At 41.9% G+C, this 19142-nt stretch overlaps 1 protein-coding gene across 1 annotated transcript; it reads left to right on the forward strand.

Annotated features, from left to right (window-relative positions):
• Positions 1 to 16493: 16493 nt before the first annotated feature.
• LOC142490655 (uncharacterized) lies at positions 16494 to 17982 on the forward strand. The gene is made up of 2 exons (XM_075593072.1): positions 16494 to 16567; positions 16931 to 17982. Exons 1-2 carry the CDS (start codon positions 16519 to 16521, stop codon positions 17980 to 17982), a joined length of 1101 nt encoding a protein of 366 aa, XP_075449187.1. The 5' UTR covers positions 16494 to 16518.
• The last annotated feature ends 1160 nt before the right edge of the window (positions 17983 to 19142 follow it).

Genomic DNA, 19142 nt, shown 5'->3' on the forward strand with positions numbered 1-19142 from the left:
CAAAAAATGTATGTTCCACTATAAATATAAATATACAAACTATGTTGTAATATAAATCAACAGAAATAACAACAGTATTACAGTAGATACAGAACTGTACTGTAGATATACTGTATGAACAGTACAGTACGTACAGTTTTCAATATTTTTTTTGTTGTTAAGTTTTATAAATATACTGTACTTACGCGTTTGTTACCTTTGGTGCCCTTTTGCATTCTCTGTTTTTTCCGTATGCATGATAGCACACGGTGGTTGGTGGCACAACGAGGCCAGAAGCAGCTAACCAGCGTTGGATATCAGCAATTCGGTGTCCGCTCGTGTACATGTCCTTAATTCGCATGCTGAGCTCCTTTGAAATCTTTTTAACAGGCATTGCTGCGAGTAGAAAGAAATACAAACACAAGAATGTATATTCGATGTTTAGTCGATGTGTATTCTATGTGCAGTCAATACACAAAATGGATGGTGTATTTATACGGTAATGACTCATATTAGAGTACGCCCACTTTCAACACCTGTACCTGGTCGCCATGCATAAAAGGTTACACACTTTGCATAGCCCACCACTCCATGATCTTAATCTGAACTTGCCCTTGTCCAGATACTGCATGTGCCACCTGCTTCCATGGAGCAACCCCAATTCTATGGACGCAGGAACCCACTCGCCTCTGCCGTGCCTGTCAAGCTGAAAAAGCGATAGGCGGCAGCCGTTTCCATGCCAAGGCCAAAGCGACAGGCTAAGGCCAATAAAGAAAACCTTCTGCTGACCCCAAAGGCTAAAGGTTTTCTTAGACGTAAGCCTCATTATGTGAAGAAGATATACGGCGATGTACTCTCGCCGAAAAACGAATGGCAGCCAACCCATCGAACACACAGACCACTTCCTCACATATGCTTCAACGACTCTGCTGTAGCTGTCCCAGAAATCTTCAGCCCGTCTAATCCACCCCCATCTTTTCCGGTTCCATCCGACGACGCTGCCGCCTCTGAAATCCACGGATCACTGTCTCCTTTGCTCTTGGACGACTCTGCTTCTCGCCCGGAAATCCAAAGGTCACTTTCTCCAACCCTCTTTGACGACGCTGCCGCTTCTCCTCTACCGGGTATCCACAGGTCACCTCCTCCACTCTTCCTCGATGTCGATGCCGCTTCTGTCCATGGAACCCCCATCTCATCCTCCATTGCACCCATCCCCCCAGATGTCCAGACGCCATGCACAGAAGCAGCTCGTTAGACCGGATGCTGAATGGGATAAGTGTGGATTTCCCTGGGAATTCTATTGTGCTGGCAAAGATAGATCTGCTTCTGGAGACAATGTTAAATGTGGAGCAACGGATGCTACAAATGGATCAACGGATGGATCGACTGATGGAGACGATAGAGGCTGACATAGCGGGCATACATTATTTGCTCGGTACTAATGCCCCTGTTTCCCCGACGCCAGAGCAGGGGGGTGACATGGATGTGATGAATGGGACCTTCGACCCCCTTCCATCACCAAGCGCAGCCCCTCCACCAGAAAATGTAGTGTACATGTATGCCGTTGAGGAGGACATGACAACCCCGTCAAGACCACGCCAGGAGACAACACGGTGACCACGACTGGAGGAAAGCTTCCTTCCAGACAACCTACCATCGCCCGTCGCCTAAATGACACCCTCTCCCAAAAGACCCACACCTGCTCGCATCGAAACGGTTCCCGACATCACCCTGTGCGATCTGCCACCGAAGCTCAGTGAGAAGTATAAGGTGATGAGTGCTGGTGCACCCCACAAGTATGCCGTGTTCATATTTAAGCACCATGTTCCCTACTCTTTGTACTGCGACTGGGCCTTCAAAGTGAACTACGATGGAATCGCGTAAAAAAGGCACTTCCTGTCAATTTAAGGAAAAACATTCGGGATGAAATGCGGCACTTTTATCCAATTACAGATCCTGTAATGAAAGGCGTTCGAGACTGCATTAATGGCATTTTGCGCCATGCAAGGCATAGGCCATGGATGGACAATGTGGAGGACTTTCAGTGAGACCACACTGTTGTGCTGAACTGTATTGTACTGTACATGTTTTGCCCTACAGTACCTGCTGTACTTAAACAAAGGAGATGTTGCTGTGTGCTTTTTTACACAGGACATGCATGACTCCAGTCCCTGGGGGCCGAAAACAGGCACGGTTTTCAAGGTTGCCCTGAAAACCTGCCCTGTTTGCTGCCCTCTAGGACAGTACTGTCGATGTTTTGAATTGCTGTGCACTTAAAATGTTTCAACATTATACAGTATTTGTAAATAAATGTTTTTGTACTGACTCCACCAATAAAAGAACATGTTGATTTGTCTTACATTGTTTCCATTTGCTCCTTTGACAGTGTAACAAATGTCAAGGCTTACTACACTGTTTTTTTACTGCCAGACCGCAAAGCCGCAAGATCGGCAACATTGTCAAAAAAAAGAGCAATGATCGCGCAATTGGCGTGGGATCTAGGGCAATTGGCGTGGGAACTTCTGTTCTAGGGCACCTAGAAATAAAATTAATTTTGCCTCTAGATGAGTCAGAATGAGCAGAAACCTGGAACCCATAACTCCGGTTCTGTTCAACCTAGAGGGCTCAGATTCGGTCACCATGTAGTCCTAGTTCCGGCAGGATTTCATGGCAAATAGCGACCCTCTCGTGGCAACAGAACGGAGTCAGGGTAATCGCGTAATTGGCGTGGGAACTAGGGCCTCGGTCAAGTTCACGGCCAATTGGCGTGGGAACTTCTGTTCTAGGGCACCTAGAAATAAAATTCATTTTGCCCATAGATGTTAGGAACCTGGCACTGTATACTGTAGAACACACACAATGTAAATGATACTGTACATGTAGAATAAATGCATAGTTTTATTTTTCGGGTTTTTTACACAGTATACTGTACGGCCAGAACAAGGGCAAAAAAACTGTAGACGTGGGGGTTTTAAATCCGATTCAGCAATGTGCAGGCATTGTCACACAACGCGATATTATCCATTGAAATCCCCCCATTAGCCGTTTTCTTTTCTGAGGAAAAACAAAAAGAAAAGTTTTAATGTACAGTAATGCTCAGCCCCCTAAAGAAGTACCCAGCCAGCCCCACCAATAATTTTCTCCTGTTCACATGCGTATGCGCCTAGCGTTCCACCAATTGTTCAGTATCTGCAGTACAGTACTGTAGAAGCCGCTCAGCCAATAATATTGCTTACAGGAGAATCGCTTGACTTTGGAATCGCACCGATATTTATACAGTATTGTCAAAATAAAAAAAACACAGAAAATAATACGGCAACAATACTCACCATAGTATTTCCCATTCAGCTGGTGCCGGCGCCGGTCCACTGCCAGTCCAGTGTTCTTCATCATCCACTTTGATAGTTTGCAGCGGGACTAGTCCACCTGTAGTCAGCTGATGAGGCTGGAAATCGCTTAGGTACATGCAAGCTTCATCAAAACTGCACGCGAAATCCGGGTCAGCCTCAGGCTCAGGGTTGTCACTGACGGCGGAACCGTCATTGGAAGCCGGTGCTGGTGCATTGCTTGGCAGCGACTGTCGTTTCTTAGTTGGTTTTAACATGACCCTTCGCCTTTTGCCGCCTTCATGATCATAGATACCGCAAAAATCCGGTGATAAACACCAATACCCTCCAACAAATTGTGGCTCAATTCGATGAAAACAGGGGTCGCTACACAACCTTTTCCTTATTGCACACTTCCACGTATGAGGAGTTGGCGAAAATTTGTAAAAGTCATAGTTTTCGATAAAATACTGATAAATTTGAACAACTGTTGCCATCTTTTCATCTGTTGCATTAATCGCGGCCCATATCAAATACGCGTAACTTCTGTCGGGTTTTTGGAAAGCGGGCTGCACTTGAACACTCATGGCGGGCGGGTCTCTGGAGAATACTGTAAGCGAAACTGGTCTTTGTCTTTCTTTAATATGAAAAGCCTAAATTGATACATTTTTGCAACCTCTCCCTTCAGTCTCAAGGCCAAGTTACAATAGCACACTGTGGTACAGTATCTTTTTAAAACGAAACACCTGCAAGCCGACACATTACTGAAGCGCATGCGCATTACAATTCATGAATATCTGCCATCTGGCGGACACGCGAAAGCATTGCAGCCTATTAAATCCGAACCATTATCAATAAACCCATCAACCGCGTGTCAGCCGGGCATGACCCGTTGCTGGGAACGCAAATGAACGCGGCATGCGCCAGGTGAAGAGCGTTGCATTCCAGGTACAAGCCAGGGAAAAACCGGTGATTTGTTAGAATAAAGGCTGCCGCAGCAGTATATATATATATATCTTTATTTATGTAGTGCTATCCATGTACATAGCGCTTCACAGCAGTAATACAAATGTAATAATAATATAACATATAGGATAGGGAGTTCCTGCCTGAAGAGCTTACAATATAAGTAGTTAGAACTTACAGAGACCATAGGAAGGTGTTCTTGTAACTGTGTCTGTAAGGGGTCAAAGGCAGTGCATCTGAGATGTATAGCATCAACCAGCGGAGCTACCCATATGCTTTGTTAAAGAGGTGTGCTTTAAGAAAGGTCCTAAAGGTGGAGAGAGAGGTTTCCAGTTGGATATTGAGGAGAAGGATATTCCAGAGGTATGTGGCAGTGAGTGAGAGGTTTTAGATTGGAGAGGGATTTAGATACAAAAGGGGTAGAAAGAAGTCATACTTGAGCAGAACGCAAGAGTTCGGAAGGTACAGCGGGAAATTAGTGTGAGATGTAAGGAGGGGCAAAGGAGTGTATAGCCTTAAAACTGAGGAGTAACATTTTGTAAGCGATATGGAGTTTAATAGGAAGCGATGAGAAGAATTTCAGCAGGAGAGATGCTGAGACAGATTTAGGAGAGAGTAAAGTTATTTTTGGAACAGCATGTAAGATAGATTGTAGGAGAGACAGGTGAGAGGCAGGAAGGCTGGACCATAGAAGGTTACACCAGTCAAGACGGAAGGGAATGAGTTCCTGCATTAGAGTTTTAGCAGTAGAGGGATGGAGGAAAAGGTGTATCTTTGCAATGTTACAGAGGTAAAAATGACAGGTTTTAGCTACACTATGAATGTGAGGAGACAAATGCGGCCTCTTGGCAGCGTGCTTGTGCTACTGGGTGTATGATACTACTGCGAACAGTAAAGTAGAATGGGGCAATAGGGCCAGGCTTGGGAGGAAGTATGTGGAGCTCTATTTTGGACATGTTAAGTGTGAGGCTTGAGGGTGGCCATCCAGAATGATATAGCAGAGAGACATTCAGAGAGTTTGGTCAGTACCGCAGATGTAAGGTCAGGGGTTGAAAGTTAAATGTGTGTGCATCAGCATAGAGGTGATATTGTAACCCTAGAGATGTGATAGTGTCACATAGATATATTGGGTAAAGAGAAAAGAGACCTCAGGACAGAGCAATGGGGTACACCCACAGATAAATTGATAGAGGAAGAGTAAGTGTTGGCAAATGAGACACTGAAAGCATGATGGCAGAGGTAAGAGGAAATCCAGAATAGAGCTCTGTTATGGATACCAAGTGTATGGAGAATGTGAAGGAGAAGAGTGTGGTCCACAGTATCAAAGGCTGCAGAGAGGTCGAGCAATATGAGCAAAGTGTAATGACCTTTGTCTTTTGCAGCATGGACATCATTAGTTATTTTGGTGAGGACTGTTTCAGTGGAGTGAGCAGTACGGAAGACAGATTGTATAGGGTCTAGGAGAAAGTAGGTGGTGAGAGGATGGAGTAAGTGAGAGAAAGGCGTTCAAGGTGTTTACAGGCAAAAGACAAGAGGAAGACAGTGCGGGTGTAGCTTACTGTTTTTGCATAAGAGTATAACTGCTGTATGTTTGAAGGAGGCGGGAAAGATACCAGAGTAGAGGGAGGAGTTTAAAATGTGTGAGTGTGGAGATTAGAGTAGGAGCAAGAGGTTTGTGAAGATGGGAGGAAATAGGGTCGAGAGAACAAGTGGTAGAGGAAGAAGAGAAGATCAGTAGCAACACATCCTCCTCTGTGAAAAATTAAAAGGAGTTGAGGAAGGCAGGAGGAGAGTTAGGAAGAAATATAGAATGTCAGGAGGATACAGAGGGGATGTCTTGATGAATGGAATCCACCTTTGTCTTGAAATAGTCAACAAAGTCCTGAGGTGAAATATAGGAAGAAAGACAGGTAACAGACGGTGGTCTGAGTAGAGAGTCAAAGATAGAGAAGTCAACGTGGGTTAAACTTATCAGTGTTTATTAGTGACGAAGGTAGGTTTGTTTAGCCTGGAAGAGGGCAGACTTGAAAGAGGATAGTATACAATTGTGGTGAAGAAAGTCTGTGAGAATATGACATTTCCTCCAGAGGCATTCAGAGAAGCGAATGCAGGAGCGAAGCAGGCATGTGGCAGTTTAGCCAGGGTCTGGGGTTAGAAAGGTGAGAGATTGAGAGAAAAAGAGGGGCATTTAGATCAAGAGTAGAGGATGTGGCATAGTTGTAGTTACCTACCAGGTTCTCAGTGTCTGTAGCAGAGCAGAGAGGAAAGGAAGGAGCACAAAGGGGAATCAAGAAAGCAGAGTGTGTGAGAAGGATTTTCCGGGGTGTGTTTTAGAGCAACGGGTATAGCTAAGTGGAGTCAAAAGGTGTAGATAAGAAAGCAGTTCATGAGATTTGAGAAGTGGAGAAGCAAGGAGAGATAGAGAAATATGAATGGAGTTAGAGACATAATAAGGCTTATAGAAAGTTGTGACGGAGCGGCCTGTAGGTGAGGTCAGTTAAGAGTCCACACATGCATTTTAGGGTGAACCAAAACGTTGAGTGGTTTTATTTTCTCCACAATTAGAACACAATATTGGGGACCCTGCCCCATTGAGGTGAAACAGAAGGCATAAAATAAACACCTGCTCCTGTTAAGGAGTCTGAATAAACATTACTCCGGCCCTTTCTATATGAGTGGCTGGATAGGCCAGTTCCTAGTCCAAAACATAAAACAATACCAGGGAACAATATATAAAGTCTTATCTGACTATGCTGGTCCGGCATCTCCGGTTTCTCCAGATGCAGACATTGCAGTCCTGCTTCTCCCAGGAAGTATTTTGCCCTATCTCTGTGCAGGCTTCTCTGCTATGTGGGGCTTTGGGTTCTCCACTGTTCCCAGGCAAATCCTCTAGTGAACAACCCTGGATCCCTGCGGGCTGGAGCTCCGTTATCTGTGGACCTCTAACAGAGACTGACAAGCAGTTACTTCCTGACTTTTAAACCTGCTCAATCAGGAGTTCATTACATCCACCTCTAGCTCAGGTAGGAAACCTGACACCAGTGTAGTGTCCGGCCTTGGCATTTTCCAATTTCAGGGCCTTATCTGGTACTCAGGACATGAAACACAGAAATTTGATACCTCTTCATCCGTTCACTGCCACGATGTGTAGTCATTGTTGAAGAGAATGGCGACAAAGTCTCTGTAACCTGTGCACTCGAACATTGTCTCTCCATGAATTCGCTGTAGCTCATCTTTCCATTTCATCAATTCTTCTTTAACTTGTACGTTTAGCATGTACTGATTGATCTGTGTGGTGGATTGAAGTGCTTTTTGGTTAAAGTGTGTGCAGTTAGAACCAGAAGGAAAGGGAGGTACTGGTATACTAGCCGGGGTGGCTGTTTTTGGGGAGTGTGCAGTGGGTTAATCTATTTTTAAAGTGTGCTGTAATTTGAAGCCTATAACTTTTTTTCCCTTTCTCCTGCCTGAGGCAGAGTGGGTGTGGTTGGTTAATTGGCTGGCCTAACACACCTGCAGTGGGTGGGGTTAGATAATTGATAACCTAACACACCTGGTGGGTGTCCCTATTTAAACAGAGACTTCTAACGAATCCTGAGCTTGCGTGTACTTATTGATCTGTGTGGTTGATTGAAGTGCTGGTTGGTTAAAGTGTATGCAGTTAGAACCAGAAGGAAAGAGAAGTACTGGGTATACTAGCATGGGTGGCTGTTTTTGGGGAGTGTGCAGTGGGTTAATCTATTTTTAAAGTGTGCTGTAATTTGAAGCCTGTAACTTTTTTTCCCTTTCTCCTGCCTGAGGCAGAGTGGGTGTGGTTGGTTAATTGGCTGGCCTAACACACCTGCAGTGGGTGGGGTTAGTTAATTGATAACCTAACACACCTGGTGGGTGTCCCTATTTAAACAGAGGCTTCTAACAAATCCTGAGCTTGCGTGTACTGATTGATCTGTGTGGTTGATTGAAGTGCTGGTTGGTTAAAGTGTGTACAGTTAGAACCAGAAGCAGTTTGAACAAGGAAGTGGTTAAACAAGGTATAGTTTATTGAAGTACAGTTTACTGTTAGTACTTCTAAACTTCATAGTTGCTAGAATGAGCAGGATTGAAAATGCCACTCAATGCACATCTTGCCACATGTATGTGCACTTGGAGCAGCTGTTCCAAGGAGCATACCGCTGTGAAAAGTGTGAGCAGGTGGTCTCTTTAGAATCAGAGATTTCTGATCTGAAGAGGCAACTTGCAATATTGAGGGACATTGGCAATCTTGAAAGGGAATTAGAGCTCACTGAGCAGGCCCTTGCTTCGACTAGTGGTGCAGATGGTGGCACTGTAAGTGAGGAGCAGGTAGGTAGCTTAGTTGCTGTTAGTGAGGAGCAGGTAGGTAGCTGGGTAACAGTTAGAAGGGGAAGCAGGGGCAATAGGGAGAGGCAGGTCGTTTCTGAGCTGACACATCCCAATAGATTTGCCATGTTGAGTGAAGATATTGGGAATGTTGGGGCAGAAATGGCAAGGCTGGGGGAGACTAATTCCTCTAGCAGCCAGGGGAATAGTTCCTCCTGCACAGTGGGGACCCAGGATGCTCAGATACAAAGAAAGATTGTGTTGGTAGGGGACTCCATTATTAGGAAGGTAGATAGGGCAATCTGTTGCCAGGACCGCATGAACCGAACAGTTTGTTGTCTCCCGGGTGCTCGGGTTCGGCACATTGCGGATCGGGTAGACAGATTGTTGGGGGGGGGGGGCTGGGATTGACCCGGCGGTCTTGGTACATGTTGGCACCAATGACAAAGTTAGAGAAAGATGGAGGGTCCTAAAAAATGATTATAGGGATCTAGGCCAAAAGCTTAAGGTAAGGACCTCCAAGGTAGTATTTTCTGAAATACTACCAGTGCCATGCGCTACCGCAGGGAGACAGTCAGAGATCAGGGACGTTAATGCATGGCTAAGAAAGTGGTGCAGGAAGGAGGGGTTTGGGTTTTTAGAGCACTGTGACTCCTTTTCTGAGAGGTGCCATCAATATTCTAGGGACGGATTGCACCTCAATGAAGAGGAATCTTCTGTGCTAGGGGGGAGAATGCTAAAAAGGTTGGAGGAGATTTTAAACTCGGATGGAGGGAGGAGGGGAATGAAACAGATAATGAACTAAATGGAATAGATGAGGATACAAGGTGGTATGGAGGTAGAATGGGGCAAGTGCAAGTTTGACAAGCAGTGAGATACCCATAGTAAATAGAGATAATACTAGAAAACTTCTAAAGACTAAACCAAGTGGGAACAGAAAGGAAGGAGCAAATAAGATAATAGTACAGGCTGAAAAGAAACTTAAATGCATGCTTGCTAATGCAAGAAGCCTAACAGATAAAATTGGGGAGCTTGAATTAATAGCTACAAGGGAGCAGTATGATATCATAGGCATTACTGAAACATGGTGGGATGAAACTCATGACTGGACAGTTAATTTAGAGGGTTATTCTCTTTTTCGGAAGGATCAAACAAATAGAAGGGGAGGTGGAGTATGTTTATATGTTAAACCGGATCTAAAACCTATTATAAGGGATGATGTCTATGAAGGGAATGATGAAAATGTAGAGACCTTGTGGATAGAAATTAACAGTGGAGGTAAAAGTATAAAGAAAATGTTTGTGGGAATATGCTATAAACCACCAAATATCTGTGAGATTGAGGAAGCTAAAATTCTTTTGCAAATAGAGAAGGCATCAAAACTGGGTCATGTTTGCATAATGGGGGATTTTAATTATCCAGACATAGACTGGGGCAATGAGATTAGCATTACAACAAAAGGAAATAGGTTTTTGGGGTGCTTAAAGATAATTATTTGACCCAAATTATTGAAGAACCAACCAGGAGAGGGGCAGTGCTGGATTTGGTCATATCAAACAATGTAGAAGTAATAACAAATATTCAAGTCCTGGAACATTTTGGTAACAGTGATCATAACATGGTCTCATTTGAAATAAATTATCAAAAAACAGATTACTTGGGTTCAACAAAGACTTTAAACTTTAGAAAGGCAGATTTTAATAAACTGAGGTCTAATCTAGTAGTAATACAATGGGATGATGTTTTTGCAGGGAAAAATGTAGAAGATAAATGGGCAGTCTTTAAAACATTGTTAGAAAAGCACCCTTATCAGTGTATACCCTTGGGTAATAAGTATAAAAGAAATAAGTCAAAATCAATGTGGCTAAATAAACAGGTAGGGGAGGAAATGGACAAGAAGAGGAATGCGTTTAGATTCTTTAAGTCAGAAGGGACAGAGACATCGTATCAGAATTATAAGGAATGTAACAAAAATTGCAAAAGGGCAATTAAATTAGCAAAAATGGATAATGAAAAAAGGATTGCAATAGAAAGTAAGATCAACCCTAAAAAGTTCTTTAAGTACCTTAATAACAAAAAAATGAGAAAAGAAAATATAGGACCCTTTCAGTGTGAGATGGGTAGGCAGATAATTGGAGATAAGGAAAAAGCAGAGGTAATAAACAAATTCTTTGCCTCTGTGTTTACCAGGGAAGAATCAAGTTCAATAGTAGCACTACAGGAGGAAGCCACAACCTCCATATTAATGAACAATTGGTTAACTGAGGAAGAAGTTCATAAGCGACTTGAAAAAATTAAAGTAAATAAGGCACCTGGCCCCGATGGCATAGATCCAAGAGTTCTCAAGGAGTTAAGCTCAGTAATAGCAAAACCATTATATTTAATATTCAAGGACTCCATTTCCACAGGCTCAGTACCAGAAGATTGGCGTAAAGCAGATGTGGTGCCTATATTTAAAAAGGGAGCTAGATCACACCCGGGGAATTACAGACTTGTAAGCCTGACTTCAATAGTAGGGAAACTACGTGAAGGTTTAATACGGGATAATATTCAGGAATACCTAATGGAAAACAAAATTATTAGTAATAGTCAGCATGGATTTATGAAGGATAGATCTTGTCAAACTAACCTTATATGTTTCTTTGAGGAGGTAAGTAGGAATTTAGACCAGGGTAATGCAGTTGATGTGGTCTACTTAGATTTTGCAAAGGCTTTTGATACGGTTTCACACAAGAGGTTGGTGTACAAAATAAAGAAAATTGGACTCATTAATAATATATGCACCTGGATTGAAAACTGGTTAAAGGACAGACAACAGAGGGTTGTCATAAATGGAACTTTTTCAGGTTGGGCTAAAGTCGTGAGTGGAGTACCTCAAAGATCGGTACTGGGACCCCTGCTTTTTAACTTGTTTATTAATGACCTTGAGGTTGGGATCGAGAGCAAAGTCTCCATCTTTGCTGATGATACTAAATTGTGTAAGGTAATAGAATCAGAGCAGGATGTAATTTCTCTTCAGAAGGACTTGGAGAGACTTGAAACGTGGGCAGGTAAATGGCAAATGAGGTTTAATACAGATAAATGTAAGGTTATGCATTTGGGATGCAAGAATAAAAAGGTGACTTACAAATTAAATTGAGATATATTGGGGGAATCCTTGAGGCAGAAGGATTTAGGAGTGCTTGTAGACTGCAGGCTTAGCAATAGTGCCCAATGTCATGCAGTAGCTGCAAAGGCAAACAAGATCTTATCTTGCATCAAACGGGCAATGGATGGAAGGGAAGTAAACATAATTATGCCCCTTTACAAAGCATTAGTATGACCACACCTTGAATATGGAGTACAATTTTGGGCACCAATCCTAAGACAAGACATTATGGAACTAGAGAGAGTGCAGAGAAGAGCCACCAAATTAATAAAGGGGATGGACATTCTAACTTATGAGGAGAGGCTAGCTTTATTAGATTTATTTACATTAGAAAAGAGGCGTCTAAGAGGGGATATGATAACTATATACAAATATATTCAGGGACAATACAAGGAGCTTTCAAAAGAACTATTCATCCCACGGGCAGTACAAAGGACTCGGGGCCATCCCTTAAGGTTGGAGGAAAGGAAATTTCACCAGCAACAAAGGAAAGGGTTCTTTACAGTAAGTAAGGGCAGTTAAAATGTGGAATTCATTACCCATGGAGACTGTGATGGCAGATACCATAGATTTGTTCATAAAAAGGTTGTACATCCTTTTAGATGGGAAAGGTATACAGGGATATACCAAATAAGTATACATGGGAAGGATGTTGATCCAGGGATTAATCCGATTGCCAATTCTTGGAGTCAGGAAGGAATTAATTTTTCCCCTTAATGGGGTTTTTTGTTTGCCTTCCTCTGGATCAATAAGTAAGTATACATATAGGATAAAGTATCTGTTGTCTAAATTTAGCATAGGTTTAACTTGATGGACCTATGTTTTTTTTCAACCTCATCTACTATGTAACTATGTAACTATGTAACTTGCTTGTCGATGAGTTCTTCCACGAGTCTTACGTTCTCTTTTTCCATGTGACCTTTTGCACCTGGTTCCACATTATTAATCTTGCTCCTTCTACTTTGCATTCTCTGGAAAGCAGACTGTATCACTGCAACAACTTTGCAGATAGTCTTATAAGAGTGCACAGCTTGCTTGGTTATGATATAGGATCTGTATCCAGACTGAATCACACCAACAGCTCTCTTAATGTCCGTGTAGTATCTTTGTTGCTGATACTTCCTAACATTGGACTGTAGTAGAATCACGCATTCCTTCAAGAATTCATACTTTTTTCTTTGATGTCGCATTCTTCAAATTGACTGAAGAATGCAGTCTGCTTTATTCTGGCGATATAGCTGACGTGCCTCCATCCCTCTGTAGGCAGCCTATATGCTGACAATCGCAGAGCATTTGCACAGATACCTTTCCCTCTCCATCCTTCCTTGGATATCATATGATATATTAATAATGATATTTATCTCTTTCGCTGCCACAGACTGCCTGTTCCTCTGTCAGTGCAAGGGTAAATAATGCCATGTAGATAGTTTGTTTACAGTATATGATACTTTGCATTGTCAAATGTGATACCACTGTGACCAGTGGACAATGTTATCTCTTTACACTTACTTGCATGGCTATACAGACATAGAAAATACCATGATCAAGAAGAGAATGCCTCTTTTCTTCATGTCATAGGGCCTCATGCAGTAAGCGACGATTATGTGAAATCGGCAAGCTTATCGATTAGTCATGTTATTGGCGTTTTTCCCTCTCCGTATGCAGTAAGTGCCGAATACATTCAAAATCAACCAGAAAACAAATCCGCCCACTCTCACGATGATGAGCCGATCACACACAGGTGTATCGGCGTGCGTGGCGGGGTGCTGTTAGGTTGCACAATCACAAATCTTGCTGAATCAGGCGAAACAAGCATGTTTTTGATTGCGCGCCATATTTAAAGGCAACGTGTACTGCTAATCATTCTCTGTGTTGTTGGGAGTGAGAGAGAGAGAGAGACGCACAGAGCTGGACGATTGAACATTTGCATATTGACTGAGAGACTTGTTGTGTATTGGGTGAGCTTTGTCCTTTGTTGTTTTGTTTACATCTTTGTCTTGTTTTATATGTGGAAGTGGGTCGTGTGATTGCCTGTACATTTATTGTCTGTTTTTTGTGAGTGCTGGAAGTATGCCCGCAAAGCGTGGGAAGAGTGATGCTGGTGGGAGTGGGAGTGCTACTCGTGGGAGTACGCGTCGGAGTGAACGTACTGTTCAGGGGAGTGATGTTGCTGGTGCACCGAGTGGTGTTGCTGGGAGTGGGAGTGCTGTTGCTGGGAGTGGGAGTGCTGTTGCTGGGAGTGGGAGTGCTGTTGCTGGGAGTGGGAGTGCTGTTGCTGGGAGTGGGAGTGCTGTTGCTGGGAGTGCTGTTGCTGGGAGTGGGAGTGCTGTTGCTGGGAGTGGGAGTGCTGGTGCTAGGAGTGTGAGTGCTGGTGCTAGGAGTGTGAGTGCTGGTGCTAGGAGTGGGAGTGCTGGTGCTAGGAGTGGGAGTGCTGGTGCTGGGAGTGCTGCTGGTGGCGCAGTTGCTGATGGGGTGGATGGTGGTGGCGTGCTTGCTGGTGGCCAGCTTTTGGAGGCTCTTCCATTGGAAGAAGGAGAGTCCAGTCAGCACCAGCCAAGCTCTGACCCTAAACCTGCTCGGAAAAAACGTGTGGAGAAGCCACGTAATCCTCGCTTCAATGACCAGGAAAATAGGGCTCTTGTCACTGGCATTCTGGAGCACTATGACAGTATATATGGACATTTAGTAGGTAAGTGTAACTTTACATTTATTATTCAAATACATGTGATCCTAGGTCATCTGAGTTTTGTTCATATGCAAATATGGGTACACAATATCTTTCTATGTTCATTAGTGTGGAAACACAGCTTTTTATCATGCCTTACAAGGACAAATAAACACAGGCGGTCAATTTGCCAGAACTGCATACAATATGAATGCAACCTTGCTTACATGTATAGGTTTAGTAGTGAATGCTCATGTGCTGCACATATTACACATAAAACAGCATGTTTGCTATCACTTGGAACAGCTAGCAGTGTAGGAAACTGGTGCTTATATTATTATTCATTTACCTCATATCTTTTATATGTTTTTCAAGGGCGGACAAGTGCAGCAAGCAAAAAAGAAATGTGGGACACAATAGTCATTGGTGTCAATGCCTGTGGGAATAGTGTCAGGGACAAGTATCATTGTCGGAAAAGATTTGATGATATTAGGTCCAAATTGAAAAAGAAAATACAAGACCAACGCGTGCATGCTACTGGCACTGGAGGTGGGCCCACACCACAACGTCTCATATTGACTCCATTGGAGGAGCTGCTTCGGCCAAAATTACTTACCGTCGTCGTGGAAGGCTTGGCTGGTGACCGTGACATTGGAATTTATCCGTCACAATTTCCAGCAGGTGATAAATATTACTGTACTAGGCGTGTCGTTGCTTACAGTTATTTTGCATATTTACACTGCTTTTTATACTGTCTTCACAATATAAGCATACCTGCATCTATATATGTATATGTCTGATTCTGTATATATATATCTCAAAATAGACATATATGTAGTAGTCCTACTAAAAGCAGTAACTAATATAGCACGTGCCATTGCGTGCTCATTTACATGTGAATTCCCAAAATGCATAGCTGCAGTGGAAGCAATTGATGGTGGGCGAAGATGGGGAACAACAGGGTAGTACACGTGTAACACATGTTCATGAGAAATTATTAGTAGCTACAGGTACAGAACAGAAATATGTATCATATTATTGTGTATTTTATTGATTTTACTCCGACAAACATGACATTACTGCCTATTTTAAGCATGCATCAAAGAAATTGCATGTAACGGCCTACAAACATCACTGGCACTAACACATCTATAGTTGCTTATGAAAAGGTCCATTTTTGCTTTATGTCATATACAGACAGCATAATGAGGCACACGTATCATATGTTATGTCATTGTTTTCATAACTTAAACACTGCAGATGACTACTTAGCTCATCTACCATTGTGTTAAAGCAGCTGCAATTAATATCTCATCACAGCATACACTTCAACAGAGGGGGTGGGGTTCAGCACACACACTAATTACAGCCTCATTTCACGGTCAACTTAGTTCACACCATTTGCACCTGTTTCAAGTCATTGAAAGGTGTGGCTGATTAGGCTTTTTGGGGAAGGGAATACCTTTCTTACAACCTGAATAGCACAACTGAAGTTAATCACACTCATTGGAAAGCTTAACTCTAGCTACTAAATGCCCCAACAACTCATTACTTATCAAAGCGTACGTCACACATTAGTTCACTCATATCTATAGTTGAACTACTATGAAAGACACATTATCACACACTGCATGTGTTGTCTTGTTGAGTCACAGCCACATTCAGGTGTGCCACATCTTCGATTAATGTACCACACATATCCTCTACCAAAAACAACACTTTTTGCAATATGACCACCTTCATGATAACCATTGTGAATGGTCATCTCATGATAGTTATGTACATTATGATACTGATATCACTACACAACATATGATTTTTATGTACTCATTTAATCTATTTATCCTCACGCATTACTGCAGAAACATAGTATGTTGTATGTTAGGGAACTCAAAAATTCTAAGTACACAGGCATGTACAGTGTTATTACAACTATTTATGTTCACTTTCACACACATTTTCGGTTAAGGAACTGATGTTGTTAGTTAATCATAAATACAGAACATACAATAAGTGTTTGTTCAATATTTACACATGTAAATGTAAAACTTATGTTATTGTTATATATAGTTGCCCCTGGAGGACATGTGTCACCTGAGATGGAACAAGTGTCTTCACCTGGGTCAGCCAGCTCAACACTACTAGAAGGTGAGTGTATCATTTGCTGGCCATATAATATGTGCTCTTCTATATGTTATGTTGTCATGTGCATTATTTGTTTTGCACATCTTCTTTAAATAGGATTACTTAGTGTCAGTGAAAATTAAGTGTAAGGCAACATGTATTGTGTTAGTGATGTTAATTATCATGTAGGACTTCTGAGTTTAGAGCAACTTTTCATTCATTCATATTTCATACTGAGTCCAAACATTATTCGTAAGTCAAGGTAGTTTTTAATGAGGTTATAAAACGTATGCTAACATGTTAGGTGTTACTTAGGACACAGTACAATTACATAGTAACACAGCATACATTAACATGCCATTTAATAATGTGTACATTTCTTTTTAGAACATCATGGTGATGAGGATGATGAGTATGATGAGGATGACGCCACAGAAGAGACTGAAATACAATCATGTGACCATGAAGAGGTGCCAATAGAAACTGTTGTACCGCCAAATCGTCCATCAACTTCCACATACGATGCAATTGTAGCTTCAGAGGGAAAAATAGTGGACGCAGAAAATCGTCGCCATTCAGACATGATGACAGTGCTGGAAAGGATGATTGGACTGCAGGAAGAAACAGTATCACAATTGGCACATCTCCACAGAGTCTTCATTGAAGTGCCTAAACAGTTGCAAAAAATCAACACCTCATTCGAAGCATTAGTTGTTCAGCAAACACAAGCTAATTACTGGAGAATGACTAATGTACCACAATTCAACACCTCCCAGCCAGGATCTGTTCATGCAGGTCAGTTTTCACCACATTCATCTGAGATTCATTCACCAGGCCCAAATGTTACCGGTCAAGTAGCAGACATTGCTGTGCAGGTTCCTGATGACATCCTACCGCTGCCATCTCTACAAATTCAGCAGCAGACACCTACAAAGGAGGCGACAAAAACAAAACAAGACACACATGAAACAGACCAACCATCACTTGTGCAGTGTCTACCAACTTGCTCACATGTGTCACTGGGCACAAGCCCTGTCCGTGAACAGTCACTACCCAAAAGCCCTGTAGGTGAGTCGCTGCCCAAAAGCCCTGTAGGTGAATCGCTGCCCAAAAGCCCTGTAGGTGAATCGCTGCCCAAAAGCCCTGTAGGTGAATCACTGCCCACAAGCCCTGTAGGTGAGTCACTGGCCACAAGCCCTGTAGGTGAATCACTGCCCACAAGCCCTGTAGGTGAGTCACTGGCCACAAGCCCTGTAGGTGAGTCACTGGCCACAAGCCCCGTAGGTGAACAGTCACTGGCCACAAGCCCTGCCCGTGAAGTGCCAGAGGCCACTCAAAGTGGCTCTGTTGTGCCTAAAGTTGGTGGCAAAAGAAAAAGGAAAATTCAAGAGACAACAAGCAGGCCTGTTACTCGCTCGCAAAAGGAACAAAAAAAATAAATGTTATAATTCAGAAAATATGTGTTTGGCCTTGTTTTGTTGACTTCAGATTATCTAATTACTATTGTATGTATGCTGAAGACTGTGTTGTTTCCAAACTTTCAACTATGTTCTTGTACACGTGAAGTTTTGGAAATGTTAACACTCATAATTAATTGTGTTATAAATATTTATGTTGTAATCGTCTGTTCAGTAATGGTCCACCAGGAGCCAGTTGCTAAGTTTAGAGAAGCTGCCATTGACTTTGCAGCAAAACATTGCATTTGGGTGTGTTAATTGATGTAAGAATTGCATATGCATATTAGTCACATGCAATTATTAAAACACCTAAGTAAGTGCAAACATCTTTCTTGTACGTGTACAGCAGGATTATGTGTAAATTATTACTTACCTTTGCCTTGCTTGGCCATTGTAATTTTGTCCTTTAATCAGTTGTGTGTTCGTTTCTATAACATCTCAGAATGTATAATAATATATATACACACACACACACACACACACTGAGTGAGTGTGAGTGTGAGTGTGTGAGTGTGTATATATATATATGTATATATGTGTATATATATATGTATATATGTGTATATATATGTGTATATATATATGTATATATGTGTGTATATATATATATATATATATATATATATATATATATATATATATATATATATAGTACTATATAAACTGGTATACACAAACTAATACACTTCATGCTTCCTTGTGAAAACACTATTTTAATAATACAGGCCTAATGTTTGAGAAATATCCTAAGTATGAGACTCTAACAGTATTGTGCTTAAACAAATGTTTATTACTTAATTCAATCATGTTTCTCACCATTTAAATAGGTTTCATACAAGGTATACTTAATGCCATCAATGTTGTGTGTACTCCTGCAATATAAAAAAAAAAAAAATATTATATATAAATATATATATATTTTTATAAGAGATATATTTATATATATATATATATATATATATATATATATATATATATATATACACACGTATTTAAACTCATGCAGACAGGGAGTTAACCAGACTTTCACATACACACAGAAATGTAAGCGGGGAAAAAACATTTCTTTTTGCAGGTGTGTTTTTACTGATATGCCTGGCTAAGAAATATTTTCACACACTGGTCTTTGTTAGTTTTCAAAA

Source organism: Ascaphus truei, chromosome 3 (genome assembly GCF_040206685.1).
Source record: "Ascaphus truei isolate aAscTru1 chromosome 3, aAscTru1.hap1, whole genome shotgun sequence".
In the NCBI taxonomy this organism is placed as follows: domain Eukaryota; kingdom Metazoa; phylum Chordata; class Amphibia; order Anura; family Ascaphidae; genus Ascaphus; species Ascaphus truei.

Bases quoted from the DNA above. Each gene is read 5' to 3' on its own strand.
- LOC142490655 (XM_075593072.1), top strand. From the start codon at position 16,519: ATGGAACAAGTGTCTTCACCTGGGTCAGCCAGCTCAACACTACTAGAA. The intron at 16,568-16,930 runs GTGAGTGTATCA...ATTTCTTTTTAG, and splicing joins CAGCTCAACACTACTAGAAG to AACATCATGGTGATGAGGAT.